The 17,001-nt window shown below is 44.7% G+C and overlaps 1 protein-coding gene across 1 annotated transcript in view; it reads right to left on the minus strand.

The window, feature by feature from the left end:
• Positions 1 to 1,499: 1,499 nt before the first annotated feature.
• pdzd8 (PDZ domain containing 8) overlaps positions 1,500 to 17,001 on the minus strand; it is a gene marked incomplete at both ends in the record, with an annotated part of 42,699 nt that continues 27,197 nt past the window's right edge. Inside the window, 3 exon segments of the mRNA XM_079230221.1 lie at positions 1,500 to 3,281; positions 3,283 to 3,851; positions 3,953 to 4,115. Of these exon segments, the coding sequence (XP_079086347.1) occupies positions 1,500 to 3,281; positions 3,283 to 3,851; positions 3,953 to 4,115 (2,514 nt within the window).

Consider the following 17,001-nt stretch of genomic DNA (forward strand, 5'->3'; position numbering starts at 1 on the left):
GAAAAGAGCAGCCCCGTCATAAATTTGAATGAGGCAGGGTCATCAAATCCAATAGTTGAAACTGGCTCAACTTTTGCCTCAATGCAATGCAGCCTCATCTGGCGAGTCATGGTCAATCAAACCTTTCATCATCATAAAAAAAAAAAAAAAAAAAGGACTCCAAATTGATTTTAAACATGTTCAGTGGTCCAGGGTAGATTTTTCCTCAGATATGTAAGAGTAAGATATTCCCTCCTCACAAACGAGTGTTCCCTCTCTGAGGGTGTAACAGACAGAGAGACAGCATAGCATGTTAGCTGCAGCTGGCCAAGATAGAAACACAAACGGGCTACATTAATTCTTGATGTTTAGCAAGGAACTGGGAGAAGGCAGTGCCCAACAACTGTATACACACACAACACAGGCAGGGCTGAACATACATTCATCTGGGCATGAAAACAACTCATGAAGGCAAGTCATCTGCACTAAATTACATCATAGCTTCTTGAAGCATGAAAATCAGCTTCATACAAATACACACACGCACTAAACCAATTCAATAAATGTTCAGAAATTAATCCAAAAAGTCAATTATTCATCACATATGTACTTCTCACATTGCCCCTATGAAAGTTGTGATCAGTTATCAATGTGCCATAGTTGAGCTTTAGTTGGTGATGTGTTCTGAACTAAAATGTGACTTAGTGACAAAAGAAATGGTTAAGAAATGGATTAATTATAACAGGACAATTGCCCTCTCCTCGGGAAAATAAACAATATGTGTAACATGTAAAACACGTTTGGCCTCACCAATACGAACAAATACACCAAAAGAAAGAGGCAAACTATATATAAGACTCACTCCACTAATGATTACGCAGCTGCTGAAATCCAAAAGAGGTTAGCGAGCAGGGAGAATCCAAATATATTACTGTATAAAAAAGGCTCAAAACAGAAGATATGTAAGACAGCTTGCTAAATAAAACACAATGACACGTCTAAACCTGCTTTTCCCTGGTAGTATTCACACGGTTATCGACTCAAATATATCACCTTCATGTCGGCTCGTTACTCTCAGGAAACAAATATCAAACAATTATTTTCCGTCCCCAAAGTTAAGGTGACTACAGAAATGTGTACATGTTTCATGTCAAAGCAGTTAGAGACAAGAAAGCAAACTGAATTCATCACTTACGACATTTTGAAGCCGCAGATTAACCAAACTGGAGGATACACATGCAGCACTACTGAGGGCATGTAATAGTGTAGCTCGCAAGCTTCCCTTCAAAAACCAAGAGCATGAAACGGCATCATATTGTGCAAATCAGAACATCGATAACATGAATTCTTAGGGAGGGAAATCCTTTTACCCGGCCTGTCTTTTTCACGAGAAAATAAAAAATGTGAATCAAACATACGCAATATTTCAAAATGGACTGCTGAAATTCCCTATATCTCCATAAACAAACATCGTTCCATTTGGAGGCACGAGCTCCTCTTCCTTCCCCCTTCTTGTCTCTTTAGTGGAGCGCCTCCACACAGATCTGCTCCTCCGTAATGTCATCCAGCAGTTGCGCCTCCGCCGGGCTGCATATGTCACTGTCATAGACCTCCGACCCCAGCAGGGCCTCTTCCTCCGAGCCTTCTCCTTTGGCTTTGAAGCCCTGCTGCTCCGTAGGAGAGGTGCTCTCCACTGACTCCAGGTCCTCGATGCCCGCTCGGTAGTGGATCATCAGCAGGGTGAGGGCCTGGAGTCGCTCCCCAGACTTGGCCAGGGCAGTACTAATCAGGGCCTTGCGCCGGACATCTGTGGCCTCCCTCTCCTCCAGCAGCAGGGCGTTATTGTGCTCCAGCTCCTGGTCGATTTCCTGCTGCAGCTTGTCCAGCATCAGCTCCAGCTTCTGAGAGCGCTCATCTGTGGGCAGCCCCCGGTACAGGTCGCGGCCGATCTCCTTCACAGCGATGAACACACTGTCGTCTAACCCGCCTTCCCTCCGTACTAGTTTACTGCTGCCACCACTGCCAACGTAGTGCTTTGAGGGGCTGGCGCCGCTCGTGTAGGTCTCAGTGTCACTGCTCTCATTGTCTGAAGTGTTGGGCGTTTGCTTGGGCGAGGGCTCCACCGCTCCGGGCCCCACATCAGCCACCTGCTCAAGCAGCCGCGTCTTGGGCACCTGGCGGAGGTTGAGCAGGCGGGAGCTGGTGTTGATGATGTGACGCGTGAGGCCGGTGGTGGCCCGGTTGATGGTGGATTTGGCTTCAGGGTCAGCGCCACGACGCTCAGTTGCTGCCACGCAGAAGGGGTTTTCGGCGAGACACTTGTCCTGGCATTTCTTGTGGCAAACGTAGGCGCAGGTCATACACTGAGAGGCTGCCTTGGTCCAGACCTTCTTCTTGCAGTATTCACACCACGTGGGGTTCTGGAACTGGGTGTCCTGGAAGTTGTGACGAAGCTCCACCTGCATGGCGCTGTAGGCCAAGTCATCCCGCTGTGCAGCGGGGATGTGCTCCCTCTCCCTTAGATCCTCGTCATGAAGGCTGCCCTCGCGCTCCCTTTCTGCCAGCCCTCCTGGACACTCAAAGTCACCCTCAGCTACGTAACAGAAGTTCAGCGTAACGTCTCCGTAACACAGCTTCTCGTTGAAGCCCTTGTGGTTGCTAAGGCTGCGTAGCGCAGTGCGACTGACATTAGCTCTGGGCTCTGGAGGCCCCAACCGAAAGGTGCTCTGGTACTCAGCTGACGATGTGGCCATACATTCCAGGGCTATATGCTCCAGCTGGAGGCTGACGTGACCCAGGCACAACAAACTGCCCAGCTTAAAGGGGTCTTTGCACCACAGAGCTACGTTAAGGTACTTATGGTTTCCCTCCGCCTCGAACAGGACCGAGGCCTTGGGCCAGCGTGCCGTCTGGTTACGAAACATGGTTTCTGGGGATTCCCAGAGGGAATGGTCCTCTAGACTTTCCCGCGTAGTGCAGGAGCTCTCTGTTGTTTTGTCCTTTGCTGGATCAGCTTTGTTGCTGCTGGTCACAGTGGAAGGGACCGGCAGCTCCTCACTGGACTCTGCAGGCCTAGTAGACTGCTTCGCCTCAGCCGGTTTGACACACATCTTCTCAGTCTTATCTTCATTGGCTCCAGTGAGAGGAGCTTTTTCTGGAGATTTTTCAGTAGTGCTGATGGTGTTCGTCATGGTAGGAACAACAGGGACATTGGTAGTTATAAAAGAATCAATGCCTTCCAAAAGACTGGTTTCAGAGGAGGCGGATGTCAACCTTATCTGAGGCCTCGGCGGCACGGGGGGGGCGAGAAGGAGGAGGTGGGGGAGGGACAGTGGGGCGTTGCAGACCCTCCATATGTTCACTATGGGTTTTATGTGGTGAGGGCTTTGGTGATTCTTTGGGCTGGGGCTTTAGAGGTGACTGGAGACCCACCAGGTTCAACTTGCGGTTAAGGATAGGTGATATGGTACCAAGGGGCTTAGAGGCCAGGTTGGCCATAGTCCTTTTGGGGCTTTGGTTTACAGTAAGTAAGGAATCCTCCTTTGTATCACTGGTACTTGTGGTGCTGCTGTTAGGGCCACCCGTCTGGCTAGGTTTGGAGTCTACAATCAACTCTTCAAACTCAGAGTCCATGTCTTTGTGGTCGGATATGTCAGAAAGGTTGGTGATGGGGGCCGGGTCTTCCTCAAAACCCGCTGGCTGCGAAATAAAACCAGTTTCCTCCAGCTGCCCAAACCCCTCCTGAAGAGTCCCGAGGCTTCCAAAAGAGGAGGTAGTCTGGTGACGAACAGGTCTCTCGTAAAGTACCACCACCCTGTCTCCAGCCTGCTTCAACAGCTTGGGCACTTGAACCGAGGATGTTACTTTGACACCTGTCAAATGATCAAGAACAGGGGGGGGGGGGAAGTTTTCCGTCAGTAGTGTGAAGAACTGAGATTTTTGAAAACGTTCTGCTGATTAACAATTATCAAACCTCCAATGTCGATGAGACGATCCCCCCTCTGCAGGTCTGCCAAGGCCGCAGGAGAGTTGGGCGTCACCGTCTCAATGCTGACATGCACCGCATCGCCCTCGCTGGCAGGAACGTGCCGGAACGTCATCCCGACGCTGCCACACGGCCCCTTGATAACCTCCGTCTGATGCACACACGAAACAAGAGAAACGTTACGATGAAGACCGGCATTGATTTAGAGGTCATAGGTCATGTTCATAACTTATCTACCTGATGGAATTATACAATTGTGGTGTGCAGGAACATGAATAATGTATCATGAGGAGGAGGTTAACGCTACCCTTTTCAGTACAAAGCAGCACTCATTTATCCTAATGTTTCTGACTTTCTGATCTTTTCATATTTATGGTTTGTAATAGATATTAAGAACTGGAGGAGATTTGGTGAATGGTAAATTTGTATATCGCTTTTCCGACCACTTAAAGGGCTGTACACAACATAATACATTTTATTTATATAGAGCTTTTCAAAATTCTCAAAGACAAACATTAAATTCATCATAAAAGAGCTAGACAATAAAAATATAGAACACACATTAAAAGCAGTTCTGAAAAGGTCATATTTTCCTCTTTACACAACTTTACACGGATTTGAGAGTCAATATGTGATTAAAGTGTAGACTTTTAGCTTTAATTCAATGGATATAACAAAACAATCGCATTAACTGTTTAGGAATTACAACCATTTGTACACAGTCCCCCACATCTTCAGAGGCTCAGAAGTAATTGGACAACTGTCTTCCAAAAGTTTTTTGGGCCAGGTGAGGCCTGTTCCCTCGTTATTTCATGACAAGTTAAGCAGATGAAAAGGTCTGGAGATGATTCAATATGAGTTTGCATTTGGTAGCTGGTCCAGGGAACTCTCAGCATGAGGACCAAGGAGGCCATTCAAAGGCTGTTAAACTACACAAACCTATCAGGCAGATAGCAGAAACATTAGGATCGACCAAATCAACATTCCTAAAAAGAAGGAATGCGCTGCAAGCTCACCAACACCAAAAGGCCCAGAAGACGTGGAAAGTAGACGTAGTAGAATTCTTTCCTTGGTGAAGAAAAACCCTTCATAATGAATACTGAGGTCCAGAATACTCTAGAGGAGGAAGGCGTGTCTTTGTCAAAGGCTACAATCAAGAGATTGAATACAGAACACTGAAGAGCACTCGGAACACTGAAGAACAGGAAGGCCAGATTACACTTTGCCAGAAAACGTCAGAATAAGCCTGATCAGTTTTAGATGAAGGTTCTTTGGAAAATGAAACGGTGCTTGTCAGTGCAGATGGATAATGACCCAAATCATAGTGTGAAAACAGCCCAAGAGCTGTGAGCTTTCCATTTCCTTCAGATAAAAGTGAAGCAGAAAGACTCACAAACAAGCAGCAGCCTCCTGCAGTAAAGGCCTGCAAAGCATCTCAAGGGAGGAGACCCAGCGTTTGGTGATGACTATGAGTGGAAAACGGAAAAAAGGATTCAAAATGATCGTCATATTCACTATAATGTTAGTTTGTCCAATTACCTCTGAACATGTTGGGGACTGTGTACAAATGGCTGTAATTCCTAAACAGTTAATTCCATGTTTTTGTTGTATCCAATGAAATAAAGCAGAAAGTCTACACTTCAACCACATATTGCCTGCTTTATTATCTATCCGATTTGTGGTGAAAGGACATTTCGACGTGCGGACTGTAGGAGCCGGGGATCGAACCGCCGAACTTCTAATTGGAAGACGACCCGCTCTATCCGTGAGCCGTAGCGGCGCAGATTGGAGCAATTGGTCCTTGTTTGTTTGGTAGTTACGGTCTTCTATTGAAAACAGCGTAATAAAAAGATAAATGGTAATGTTTTGTAAACTTTGCATCTTTGATAATCTCTAACATTTTCATACACATTTGGTGAATAAAGCATTGTGTACTGGTGAAAGGTTGTCCTCATTTTTTATTTTGAATGATTTGGGTTTTATTAATAATTACAAATGATTTACTCGTTTGAGATGTTTGGTAACATAAGCAATGCATCAACCAAGAAATATCCATTAACGTAACACTAGTAAAAGGAACAAATATTTAAAAGTGATTAACAACGTATTTTGACAGAAAGAGGAAGCCACAGATCCATTATTTACAAATGTCTTTCGAGATTAATATTTTTGTATAATGTAATTAATTTCTTCATGTTAAAGATCTTCAAACAACAACTAACAACACGTACTGCAAACCTGTTTATTCCAGAAGCAAAATACGAAGAATGAAAATAAACTTTGAGTAGACAAATGCCTCAAGTGCAACACTGACATCTGCCTCCAGCATTTGACTCAAACTGAAAGCAGCAATTCTGTGCAGAAGAGAAAGCTGCAATTAAACCCCCGCTCCCGGCTGCCTTAATAACAGCCAGCGCACACAGTGCAAGTCACATACCCCACAATGCACCTGTTGCGATGCGGAGGTGACTGTTTTACGCCTGACAGGTTCTCTATCAAATGACAGCACATTTACAGTAGCAAGACATTCGTGCGTCATATGCTGGGGATCAGCGGCGTCTACATACCAGAGACATTATATGGTATCTTTCCTGGTACAGAGGAAAGGCTAAATGAGGAGGAGGAGGAGAAAGAGGATGAAGATGGTACAGGTGTCCTGGTTTAGAAGACAGGAAAGAAGGGCCAACATGATGTGGGTAGACGGAGACGAATGACTGTAATTTCCTCGGCTGTCATTTGTTACGGTTCTGGTGGAAGGCAGTGATCGAGTTAGGACCGGCCATGACTGAGCGGATCATCTACAGGAGCTGGCACAGGGGATGGGGGAGGGGTGCAAGTTCACCCTCTAGTCCCAGGGTCCTCACAGGACTGTGTAGGACTATGGGAGGTGGACCTCAGACCCTCCAAAGGGGTCCGGGAGGCATTCTCCCCCAAAAGAAAATCTGGTACGTTTTTGAGTTCAATGCATCAATCTAGTGCTCGTTGAGAGCAAAACTAAGAGGCTAGATAGAACATTATGCTCATGAATTGTTTTGTGTTCTTCCAGTTGTATAAAGTACTGCACTTAAGTACAATATTGTACTAATACTTGAGTATTTCGATTTGATGTAACTATACTTTAAATCCACTACTACTCTGAGGGAAACATTGCACTTTCACATACCGTAAAAGTCGGGTTACAAGCCGCTACTACCTTCGGTCAGTGTCCCCGTTAGCTCCTCGCTGTAGCCAGCTAGCGCTCCGCTAGCTCCCCAACCAGCCCCGGCTCGACACCCGACACGGGCAGAGGGGACGCGGGCAGCAGCAGCAGCAGCAGTGGGGAGCTAGCAGCAGTGGGGAGCTAGCAGCAGCGCTAGCTAGCAGCAGTTGCTAGCGCTGCTGCTAGCTTGCTACAGCGGGGACACCCACCGGAGGTAGGAGCGACTTGTAACACAACTTTTACGGTACACCTCCAGTACACTTGGTTATAGTACTGTTATCCGTTTGTCTGTGCACTTTATTTTATATTCTATTGTAAATTGTATACGTTTCTATTTCTTGCACTATGTTGATTGTTGTTGTTTGTCCAATGTTTGCACCAGCCGCCAAGACACATTCCTCGTGTGGAAACATACCTGGCAAATAAATGGTTCTGTAATGTAATCATAAACATATCTGTTTAATAAATATCAACCTGTCTAAAACTATGCTTCATCTACACCTTTGTACGAGTATCACCCATGATGTGCAGGGAGAAAACATGGCTTTTGACCAAACAATGCTTTCATGTTAAAGAGGCCGGATTAAAACAAATCAGAGAAATCATAACGAATAAACCCTGGGACTATATTTGCATTCTGAAACCCCGCCTTCGGTGTGTTTCTCCAACTCAGTGTATGAATGGTTCAAACTGGTGCCAACACAAAGATATAGTGATATAGTGTAATCTCCTCAAACGAATACCTTTCCTTGGGTGTTTTTTGTGAAACATGAGATTATGTTTTGATTAAAAAGAATGGGCCTTATTTTGTATTCTCATCCTCAATGTCACACTGTTTTTGTGATGCTTGTACATGATATTCATTCAGCTTTCTTAACTAAACAAACGTATTGTACGTTGCCTGTGTCGACATGATAAAATTCACTTGCTCACAAGTAGATGTGTCATTCATTCACATCACGATCCTTAAATAAACGGGCGAAGAAATGCAGACAGAACTGGACTACTTACTAAATTCCAAATATGAGAAAATTGGTGAATATTGTACAATACTTTCAACAACACATCTGTGTGTATGAGTAGTTATTGCTCCTCAATGACTCCAGAGTATTAATCATTTTTAGAAGCATTGCATGGTCTCTGATGTTTTCAGGACTTGTGAACCCTTCTCTTGCTGTGTGCGTGTGTGTGTGTGTGTGTGTGTGTGTGTGTGTGTGTGTGTGTGTGTGTGTGTGTGTGTGTGTGTGTGTGTGTGTGTGTGTGTGTGTTCAATCAGATCTGGCCATGTTACAGCTCTTCCACGAAGACGATAACAGCATTGTGGAGGCAACAGGTTGCTTTGGGGGAGAAGGTGAAGGCGGACCATTACTTAGAGAGGATGGAGGTTCTGTTGGCAACGCTCTGAACCTCAAGGTCGTGACCACAGGAGAGGACGACGGCATGGAGCAGGAGATTGAACCTGGGATTTATCAATTCAGACAGTCTCACTGGATTATTAATGCTCAAGCGATTCAGATCACAATCCTACATGCATATAGTTAAAGCTCGACATTTCAATGTGTTCTTTAAATATTTACACACACTCATATGCCACCATATTAGGTCGTCCTCTCTTTATTGGGTCGCTCTGGTCTGCTTTCCTCCTTACACACATTAGAAATAAAATACGCTTTTTGGCTTTCTGTCAAAGACTACAAGAACATTTTTATTGTAATATGGAAGTTGGTGTTATTCTTGACTCGTTTCATTATTTGCTTCATTGAGTTAATTATATAATCACTACATACTGGAAATAGTTCTGATGAAATATGATTGCGGTCCTGTGGATCTAAGAATGGTACATCTTGGACATTTATTTTTAAGGGGATACAGTAGAAATAGATGGATTAAACTAAATGTATTATTTATTTCAACCCTATGTTTTAAACAAACATCAATGCATAGTCTCATGGCCCATACCATACCAACCAGGGAAGCTGCTTCTAGTTATTTATCCACTACATGTTAACTTCAGTTCCAGTGCTGATTGGGTCAACTTCTGATTGGCTATTCAAGGTTCAGACTTCCATTTGGCCGGTAGAGGAAAACTGCTGTAAGGAGGTGCGGATCATGCCTTCTGTGATTGGAGCAGCGCTGTCGCTGTGTGTGTACAGCTGCACCGCCGGCTGCCATTGTGCCGAGAATAGATTTACAAAGGTGAGCATACGAGTCCATTCTTCTGAAGTGCAAATAGTGGCAATCTCCCTTTTACGCACACTTACACCACCAATATATGCACAGTCACAGACACTCATGTACCTAATTACACGTCAGTGCACACAGAACTCCAGTGACTACTGGTCTCCAGCACCACTGGTTTCACAGATATGGAGCTGGAGGCTTACTAGACCTACAGCTCCACAATACTCCCTCCTGGTTGTATTCATTATGTTGCCGGTTCCTTGGGACCCGGCAACATAATGAATGAAGGAAAAACATGTCCGCTCCATACATCCTTGAAGGAGGCTCTGTCAAGAATGAAATGAAACGTAAAGACATGTTTCAACTCTGTCGGTGTTCTGGATTAAAATCAAGGCAGAATATCCTGAGATCCATTTCCAACATCCTGTCTTTGTGGAGTAGACTGGACTAAAGGTTTAAGTTACAGAGTAGACTGGACTAAAGGTTTAAGTTACAGAGTAGACTGGACTAAAGGTTTAAGTTACAGAGTAGACTGGACTAAAGGTTTAAGTTACAGAGTAGACTGGACTAAAGGTTTAAGTTACAGAGTAGACTGGACTAAAGGTTTAAGTTAAGGAGTAGACTGGACTAAAGGTTTAAGTTACAGAGTAGACTGGACTAAAGGTTTAAGTTACAGAGTAGACTGGACTAAAGGTTTAAGTTACAGAGTAGACTGGACTAAAGGTTTAAGTTAAGGAGTAGACTGGACTAAAGGTTTAAGTTACAGAGTAGACTGGACTAAAGGTTTAAGTTACAGAGTAGACTGGACTAAAGGTTTAAGTTACAGAGTAGACTGGACTAAAGGTTTAAGTTAAGGAGTAGACTGGACTAAAGGTTTAAGTTACAGAGTAGACTGGACTAAAGGTTTAAGTTACAGAGTAGACTGGACTAAAGGTTTAAGTTACAGAGTAGACTGGACTAAAGGTTTAAGTTACAGAGTAGACTGGACTAAAGGTTTAAGTTACAGAGTAGACTGGACTAAAGGTTTAAGTTACGGAGTAGACTGGACTAAAGGTTTAAGTTAAGGAGTAGACTGGACTAAAGGTTTAAGTTACAGAGTAGACTGGACTAAAGGTTTAAGTTACAGAGTAGACTGGACTAAAGGTTTAAGTTACAGAGTAGACTGGACTAAAGGTTTAAGTTACAGAGTAGACTGGACTAAAGGTTTAAGTTAAGCAGTAGAATGGACATAAAGGTTTAAGTTATGGAGTAGACTGGACTAAAGGTTTAAGTTACAGAGTAGACTGGACTAAAGGTTTAAGTTAAGCAGTAGAATGGACATAAAGGTTTAAGTTACAGAGTAGACTGGACTAAAGGTTTAAGTTACAGAGTAGACTGGACTAAAGGTTTAAGTTAAGCAGTAGACTGGACTAAAGGTTTAAGTTAAGCAGTAGACTGGACTAAAGGTTTAAGTTAAGCAGTAGACTGGACTAAAGGTTTAAATTAAGCAGTAGACTGGACTAAAGGTTTAAGTTAAGCAGTAGACTGGACTAAAGGTTTAAGTTAAGCAGTAGACTGGACTAAAGGTTTAAGTTAAGCAGTAGACTGGACTAAAGGTTTAAGTTAAGCAGTAGAATGGACATAAAGGTTTAAGTTAAGCAGTAGAATGGACATAAAGAACACGTTGGGTGTCATTGGCTCAGAGCTCCATTAATTCAGCATAATGGTGAGTTGTATTTTCATGCACTTTATTATTGTCTTTATATCATTTTACCACGTCATATTTATTACGTCATATTTATTGGATAAGCCAAACGTTTGATCTATATTAGGAGACTCTGTGAATAAAGTGTTGCCTCTGTTTAAGTAATAGCATATATTTGTTCATGTTTGTAAACCATGCCGTGCATCTGGGGTCAGACATCATTGTCTAGTTTACACCTTGTGGGGGAAGAAGTATATTCTCACATGCATTTCTGCTAAATGAAGTGTCTTTAAAAAAAGATCCTATATGAAAATATTTGACAGAAACATGATATTTGATGTCAAATCAAAGTGCCTCCGTGAATCAAAATCAAAGTGCGTTGAAGCCAGGGATTCAAGGGAGTTGATTTCATAATTCCCCTTTACAACTGTGGCTATGTGTTGATTTTGTTTGGTGGAGAAACAGAGCCGCTCCTCTCGGCGCTGGACTAACCTCGTTACCATCGACGAGGCGACGAGCCGCTCGGCTCCTCGTCTCCGAGCGGAAAGAGAGGAACAAAAGAACGGAGCGACCCTGAACCGGTTGCAGATGTAAATGGAGTAATTCACCATCTATTTCAGCAAATCCAGTCTCTCTTTTATCTACACTGCCACAGAGAGCAAATGAAAGGTTAATATGTTCAAATGGCAGCTATCACTGCTTTAAAGTCCCCTCTTCTACCTCCGGGACCAGAAGCCACACAAGTCTTCCTTTGATCCCGGAATAAAAACACTCATTGCAATAAAAATCACTTTCTGTTACACTAAAATTGGGATCACACACACACACACACACACGCACGATGAAATGGACGCTCTGCGAAAAACAAGAATGAAAAGTGTGTGTGTATGCATGTATGGTGATATGTAGTTTTATCTTATCGACAACATATCCCATGTGCACACACAAACCAACAGTTAAGGTTTCTACCATCATGCATTGTGTGTGTTTATCTTCTTCCTCCATTATTGCCCTCCACAAACAAACACTGTTGCACTCTGGGACATGTTCCTTTATGACCATGGACACATGTGCTGTAATTTAATTGGACTTAATCCCACATACAAAGTCCCGCCGCCCCAAATATTCACAAGAGCATTGAATGTGGATTAATCCACCGCTGAAAATAGTCCCACACAAATCAATATGTCCACCTGTTTTAGGAAATCACTGAGCCTTTTTTTTCCAACACAACAATGCATTTCTTTGTCATTAAAAGTATATTTTTTTCAACTTTCATTTTGATCCCAACCACGCGCCCTTTAAGTGTTGTGACTGCATCTTGCAGTTATGACGCAAATGTCTCCACAGTGTGAAACACAGGCGGACAAATGATCTGAAATCAGCTCGTGTGAAGATGATTAAATTGGTTTGTGACTAAAGTCCTGCATGTCTCTCCATGAGGACGTCCTCGTCTACAGACGGCTTTATTCTTTACTTGACTGCTCACTACGCAGGAAACTACTGAGTGAACAAGGGAGTGATTTCAGCCCGTTTCCATTTGTGATCAAATAAAAAAAGCAGATAGCAGCTACACAATAAATACCCAGAAATACTCTTCCCACCCTCAGAGTGAAAGGAAAGGAAACTGAATGGATCTTCTGTGGAGCTCATCTCACATCAACCAGCTGCGACGTGACACAGACTACGAAGGACGAGTGAACGTGATCCAGCACCGTCGTCTATACCGACAGTTCTACTTGTAAAGATGCACATGTTTTCGTCCCGGCCTCCGTGGAATAAGTCATCGGAGGGTTATGTGCAGACTGAAAGCAATCTCCAGGGAGAGCGGCTCGCTGCAGGCGGGTCCTTAGCCGCTGCTTGACGGATAGCTCGGCCGGAGCGGCGTCTCCTGTTGCTTGGCTGAACATCCCTCTGCTCTCCAGCAGGTCTGGGAGGGTGTGTGTGAGACGGAGAGGAGGTGGGGGGGTTGAGCAAATCCTTTTCCCTGTCACTGCACCGCTTGGTAATTTAATATAATACCACATGTCAGATCGATTTGTGTATGGTTATAGGGTACGAGTCGCTGCGAGGCAAGTGCGCCGCAATTCCCTGCCACATCCAATTAGCAGCCCCGGTGGTGACGGGGTGGAGTGGGCTGAGGGGTGGGGTGCAGTGGGCTGAGGGGTGGGGTGCACGGCCAGCCGCTCAGGTGTTTAGCGGGTATAGCCGGCTGGTTATCTGTGACGCACATTTTGCGGGTTGTGTTCTCAAACGCAACATCACACACACGGGCCGAGTCGCAGTAAAAAGCACGGCAACATGTTACATGTCTCCCAGCGGGACTATGGAGACGGCATCTGGGTGTTTCCATGCAGTATTACTCCATTGAAGCCGCGCGTGAGCCGGCATCATCTTGTTGAGAGAGAGCAGCCCTTTGCTGGACCGGCAGCATCTTACTTCAAAACTACTTTATAGCTGCTTTCAAACAATAATCATTACATTCATACAAGTGTCATTCTGACAGCTGAGCATAGACGGCACAGGGGAGCTTTAAGGGGTTAAAGACCCTGAAGACTACCCACAATGCCCACTGTTCCGACACAACGTTCCCTCTGGGCATCTCGTTAGTGACACCATCATTACTCTTCTCTCCATTTGTGATTAACTCAATAATATCAGGACAAAACATGAATTAAATCCACTTCAGCCCTGTTGTATTCACAACTATCCATCCAATGGATATTACAACCTGAATATTGAGCTGATATTAATGAGCCTACATTCTGAACGGCAGAACCTAATCCAGCTCAACTATGGGCGGCGAGCATCGTGGCTTCATCAAATAAAAAGCACTATGAAGTTCAGGTTTACGCTTGTGTGGCTCAATCTGAATTGTCAAGTTGCCTTTTTATCATAGGAAGCAGGTTTCAAAAGCATTAAGCACAAAGGAGTCGCCATGGAGACGCTGGCTAACAAAAAGGTGCTGTGCCTAATTTGCACTTGTATAGACGGCGACGGCTCGGTCGCCCACGCGGAGCCGTTTTAGAGCAGAAAAAAAGAAGAAGAAAGATCCGTCATGAGCGTTACATCCTGAAGTAATAAATGACAACTACATCGTAAACTACGACCACCGGCTGAGAAAAGAGCAACGCGCCGGCTCCCCGGTTATCAAGCTGGCATTTCAGTGCTTCCTCTCCTCTGAACGCTATCTCCTCCTCCCAGAGCCCACCAGCTGCTTTAGACGGGTCATTCTGCTCCTTGAAACCGACGGGTTTCCGCTTGACCGCCTAACATTTCCTTATCACTTAACATTTGCACAGTTTGTGGCCTAATCTCAGACTATTGCTGCGTTTCACGCCGCAAACAACAAAGCCGGCAGAGCGGCTGCTGTGAGCGAGCAGCACTCAGACCGGCTGCTTTTAAATGGACGGGTCCGTGTGGAAGCAGAACCAGCTCACCGTTACAGGCTGCAGGACTTATACTGCGTTCACAACAAATGCGGCGGGATTTTTCGCACCAAACGCAAAAAAAACGCGACAAAGGGCCGTGGTTTATCTCTGTTGCTTCTCTCCGGTATCAACCATGGAATAAGTAACTATTATTTCTGCGCTATACTTGTTGTGGAAGTCCCAAACATGTCGGAACATGAAACGCCCTCGTGTTTGGGTTCATGACATCATCCGTAGCCGCACACAGCTCGGTGAATTTCACCGACTCCTCCAGGAACTGCGTCTGGCTTATCTCCGTAAAAGAGATACCAATTCCTTCATCCACCATGGAAATAACCACTAGTTCTGCTTTATACTTGTTGTGTAAACTCCACATACGTCGGTACATCAAACTCCATGGTGTCTGGGTTCATAATATTATCTGTAGTCCCACAACAGCGTCTGAATGAAGCCGCTACCAGCGCTACTTCAGGCGGAGCAGCAGCAGTTTGATTCAGCGACAGCGAGACGGCGGTGGTGACGGGCGGAGCTTCTCAACGCTGATTGGCTGACACAACTTTGCGTCACGTGTTTTTATCGGCGGAGTTGCGATATTTCAACTCGCGTGAATTCGCGCGGCGTCCTTCGTTCTGTTTGCAACGCCCGGCGGAAAAAAACGCTTTTTCGCAAACTATCGCGTCTGTGCATGTAATCTGGTCGCGCCTGCACAAGTATGCAAAGCATGCAAAGTCAATGCACAGACGTGAATGAGGGGGATAACCTGGCGGGAATAACTCGTAAAATTGGCGTGGCGTAAGCCAATCAGCGTTGAGAAGCTCCGCCCCTCATCACTCGTCCTGCTGCTGAATCAAACTGCTGCTGCTCCTGAAGTAGCGCTGGTAGCGGCTTCATTCAGACGCTGTTGTGGGACTACGGATAATATTATGAACCCAGACACCATGGAGTTTGATGTTCCGACGAATGTGGAGTTTACACAACAAGTATAAAGCAGAACTAGTGGTTATTTCCATGGTGGATGGAGGAAACGATAACTGTTTTTACGGACATAAGCCACGCCCCCTTTCAGGTCCGAGTAACGTTCGCGTCGCGTTCGGTGTGAGCGCTGCGTTAGCCATTAGCATGTGGTCTCTGCTGGCCCTGTAAATCAGAGGAGCTGTTCAAAACTACTTCCACAAACCCTCCTCATCCCCTCAGTGATTCAGGGAGGAAGAGCACGACCAAAATGAATGATTTTATTTCATTGGGCTCTGCTGATGCTCAATAGATCCGATATAATATCATTTCTGTAAAGGAGAAGTACAAACGGAAAGATAGTCAGTGGTTAGCATCACTCTTAATAAGACTGACATAGCAGAAGGAAAACAGACGAGCATACGTCATGTCAGCTGTCAGATCCTTCTATAGATGGAAAGAAAAGGAGTTCAGAGTGATTCCTCAAAAGATTAGAAGATGAATTTATGGAGTGGCTTACGCTGCTGGATGTCTTCCAGGGCACAGAATGAAAAAGGTCAAAGCTCAGACATGGTTTCATCTTCCACTCAGGGACACCGAGGGAGTGCATTGATGAAGAGTGTTGGTCTAAGCATGCTATTATTTACACTTTGTCCATCACAGTATCTAGACACAGGAACATGCAAAACCCTGAGGGGTGAAGACGTCGATGGCGCCGGAGTCTGGCTAATGACTCATCAGCGTTCAGTGGACCCGTTTAGCCCGTCTGCAGTGAGCAGCATTCATTCTCCTCTAATGAGGCCATGCCTATAGGACCAGAGGAATACATTCCAAATGAAAATGGAGAGAAAGGTGTAATGTGGCCGTGGCGCTGCCCGTCATGCACATGGCGGCCGGGCTATCGAGTTTCCTCGGAGGTGAATTGATCCGTGGAAGAAGCGATTAGAAACAAACAGCTTGTGGGACCGACCTCTCATGTCTTTAATCTGCTTTCTGCAGCGCGGCCAGCCGTCGTCAAACGGAATTAGAACAGGCCATTTAATTGGCCCGGCAAGGCGGAAACCAACGGCGAGGGTGTCACCCGTCAATGTGTGCGCAACGACAGCGGCGGAGGCGATTGGCTCCTCTAAGTACCGCTTGATTATGTGCTGGATGTGCATGTTGACACGACGCGGGCCTCGGTTCCCCTGGAGGAGACGGGTCGTGAGCACATCGCCTGGTTTACAGACGGAAAGACATTCAGAGCATCGCTTCATTTAGTTAGTTTAGTTTAATCCTAGTCTATGTAAATTGTATTTCCTAACATGACATCACCATATGTTTTCAAAAGAATCAATGTAGGGATATTATACTTCGTTGTGTGTGTAATATATATATATATACACATACATACATACATACATACATACACACATCTTATTTAAATTCATAAATGTTTGTAACTATAGAGTTAATATTATTGGGCAAAGATTCTATAATGCAAAACTCAAGCATTGAGCAGTTTGACTCATTTTGTAAAAAATAAAAAAAGGCTATTTATGCATTTTTAAAATGTATTTGTTTTATATACAAAACACATATATATACATAC

This window comes from Taurulus bubalis, assembly GCF_910589615.1.
Source record: "Taurulus bubalis genome assembly, chromosome: 14".
Lineage (NCBI taxonomy): Eukaryota > Metazoa > Chordata > Actinopteri > Perciformes > Cottidae > Taurulus > Taurulus bubalis.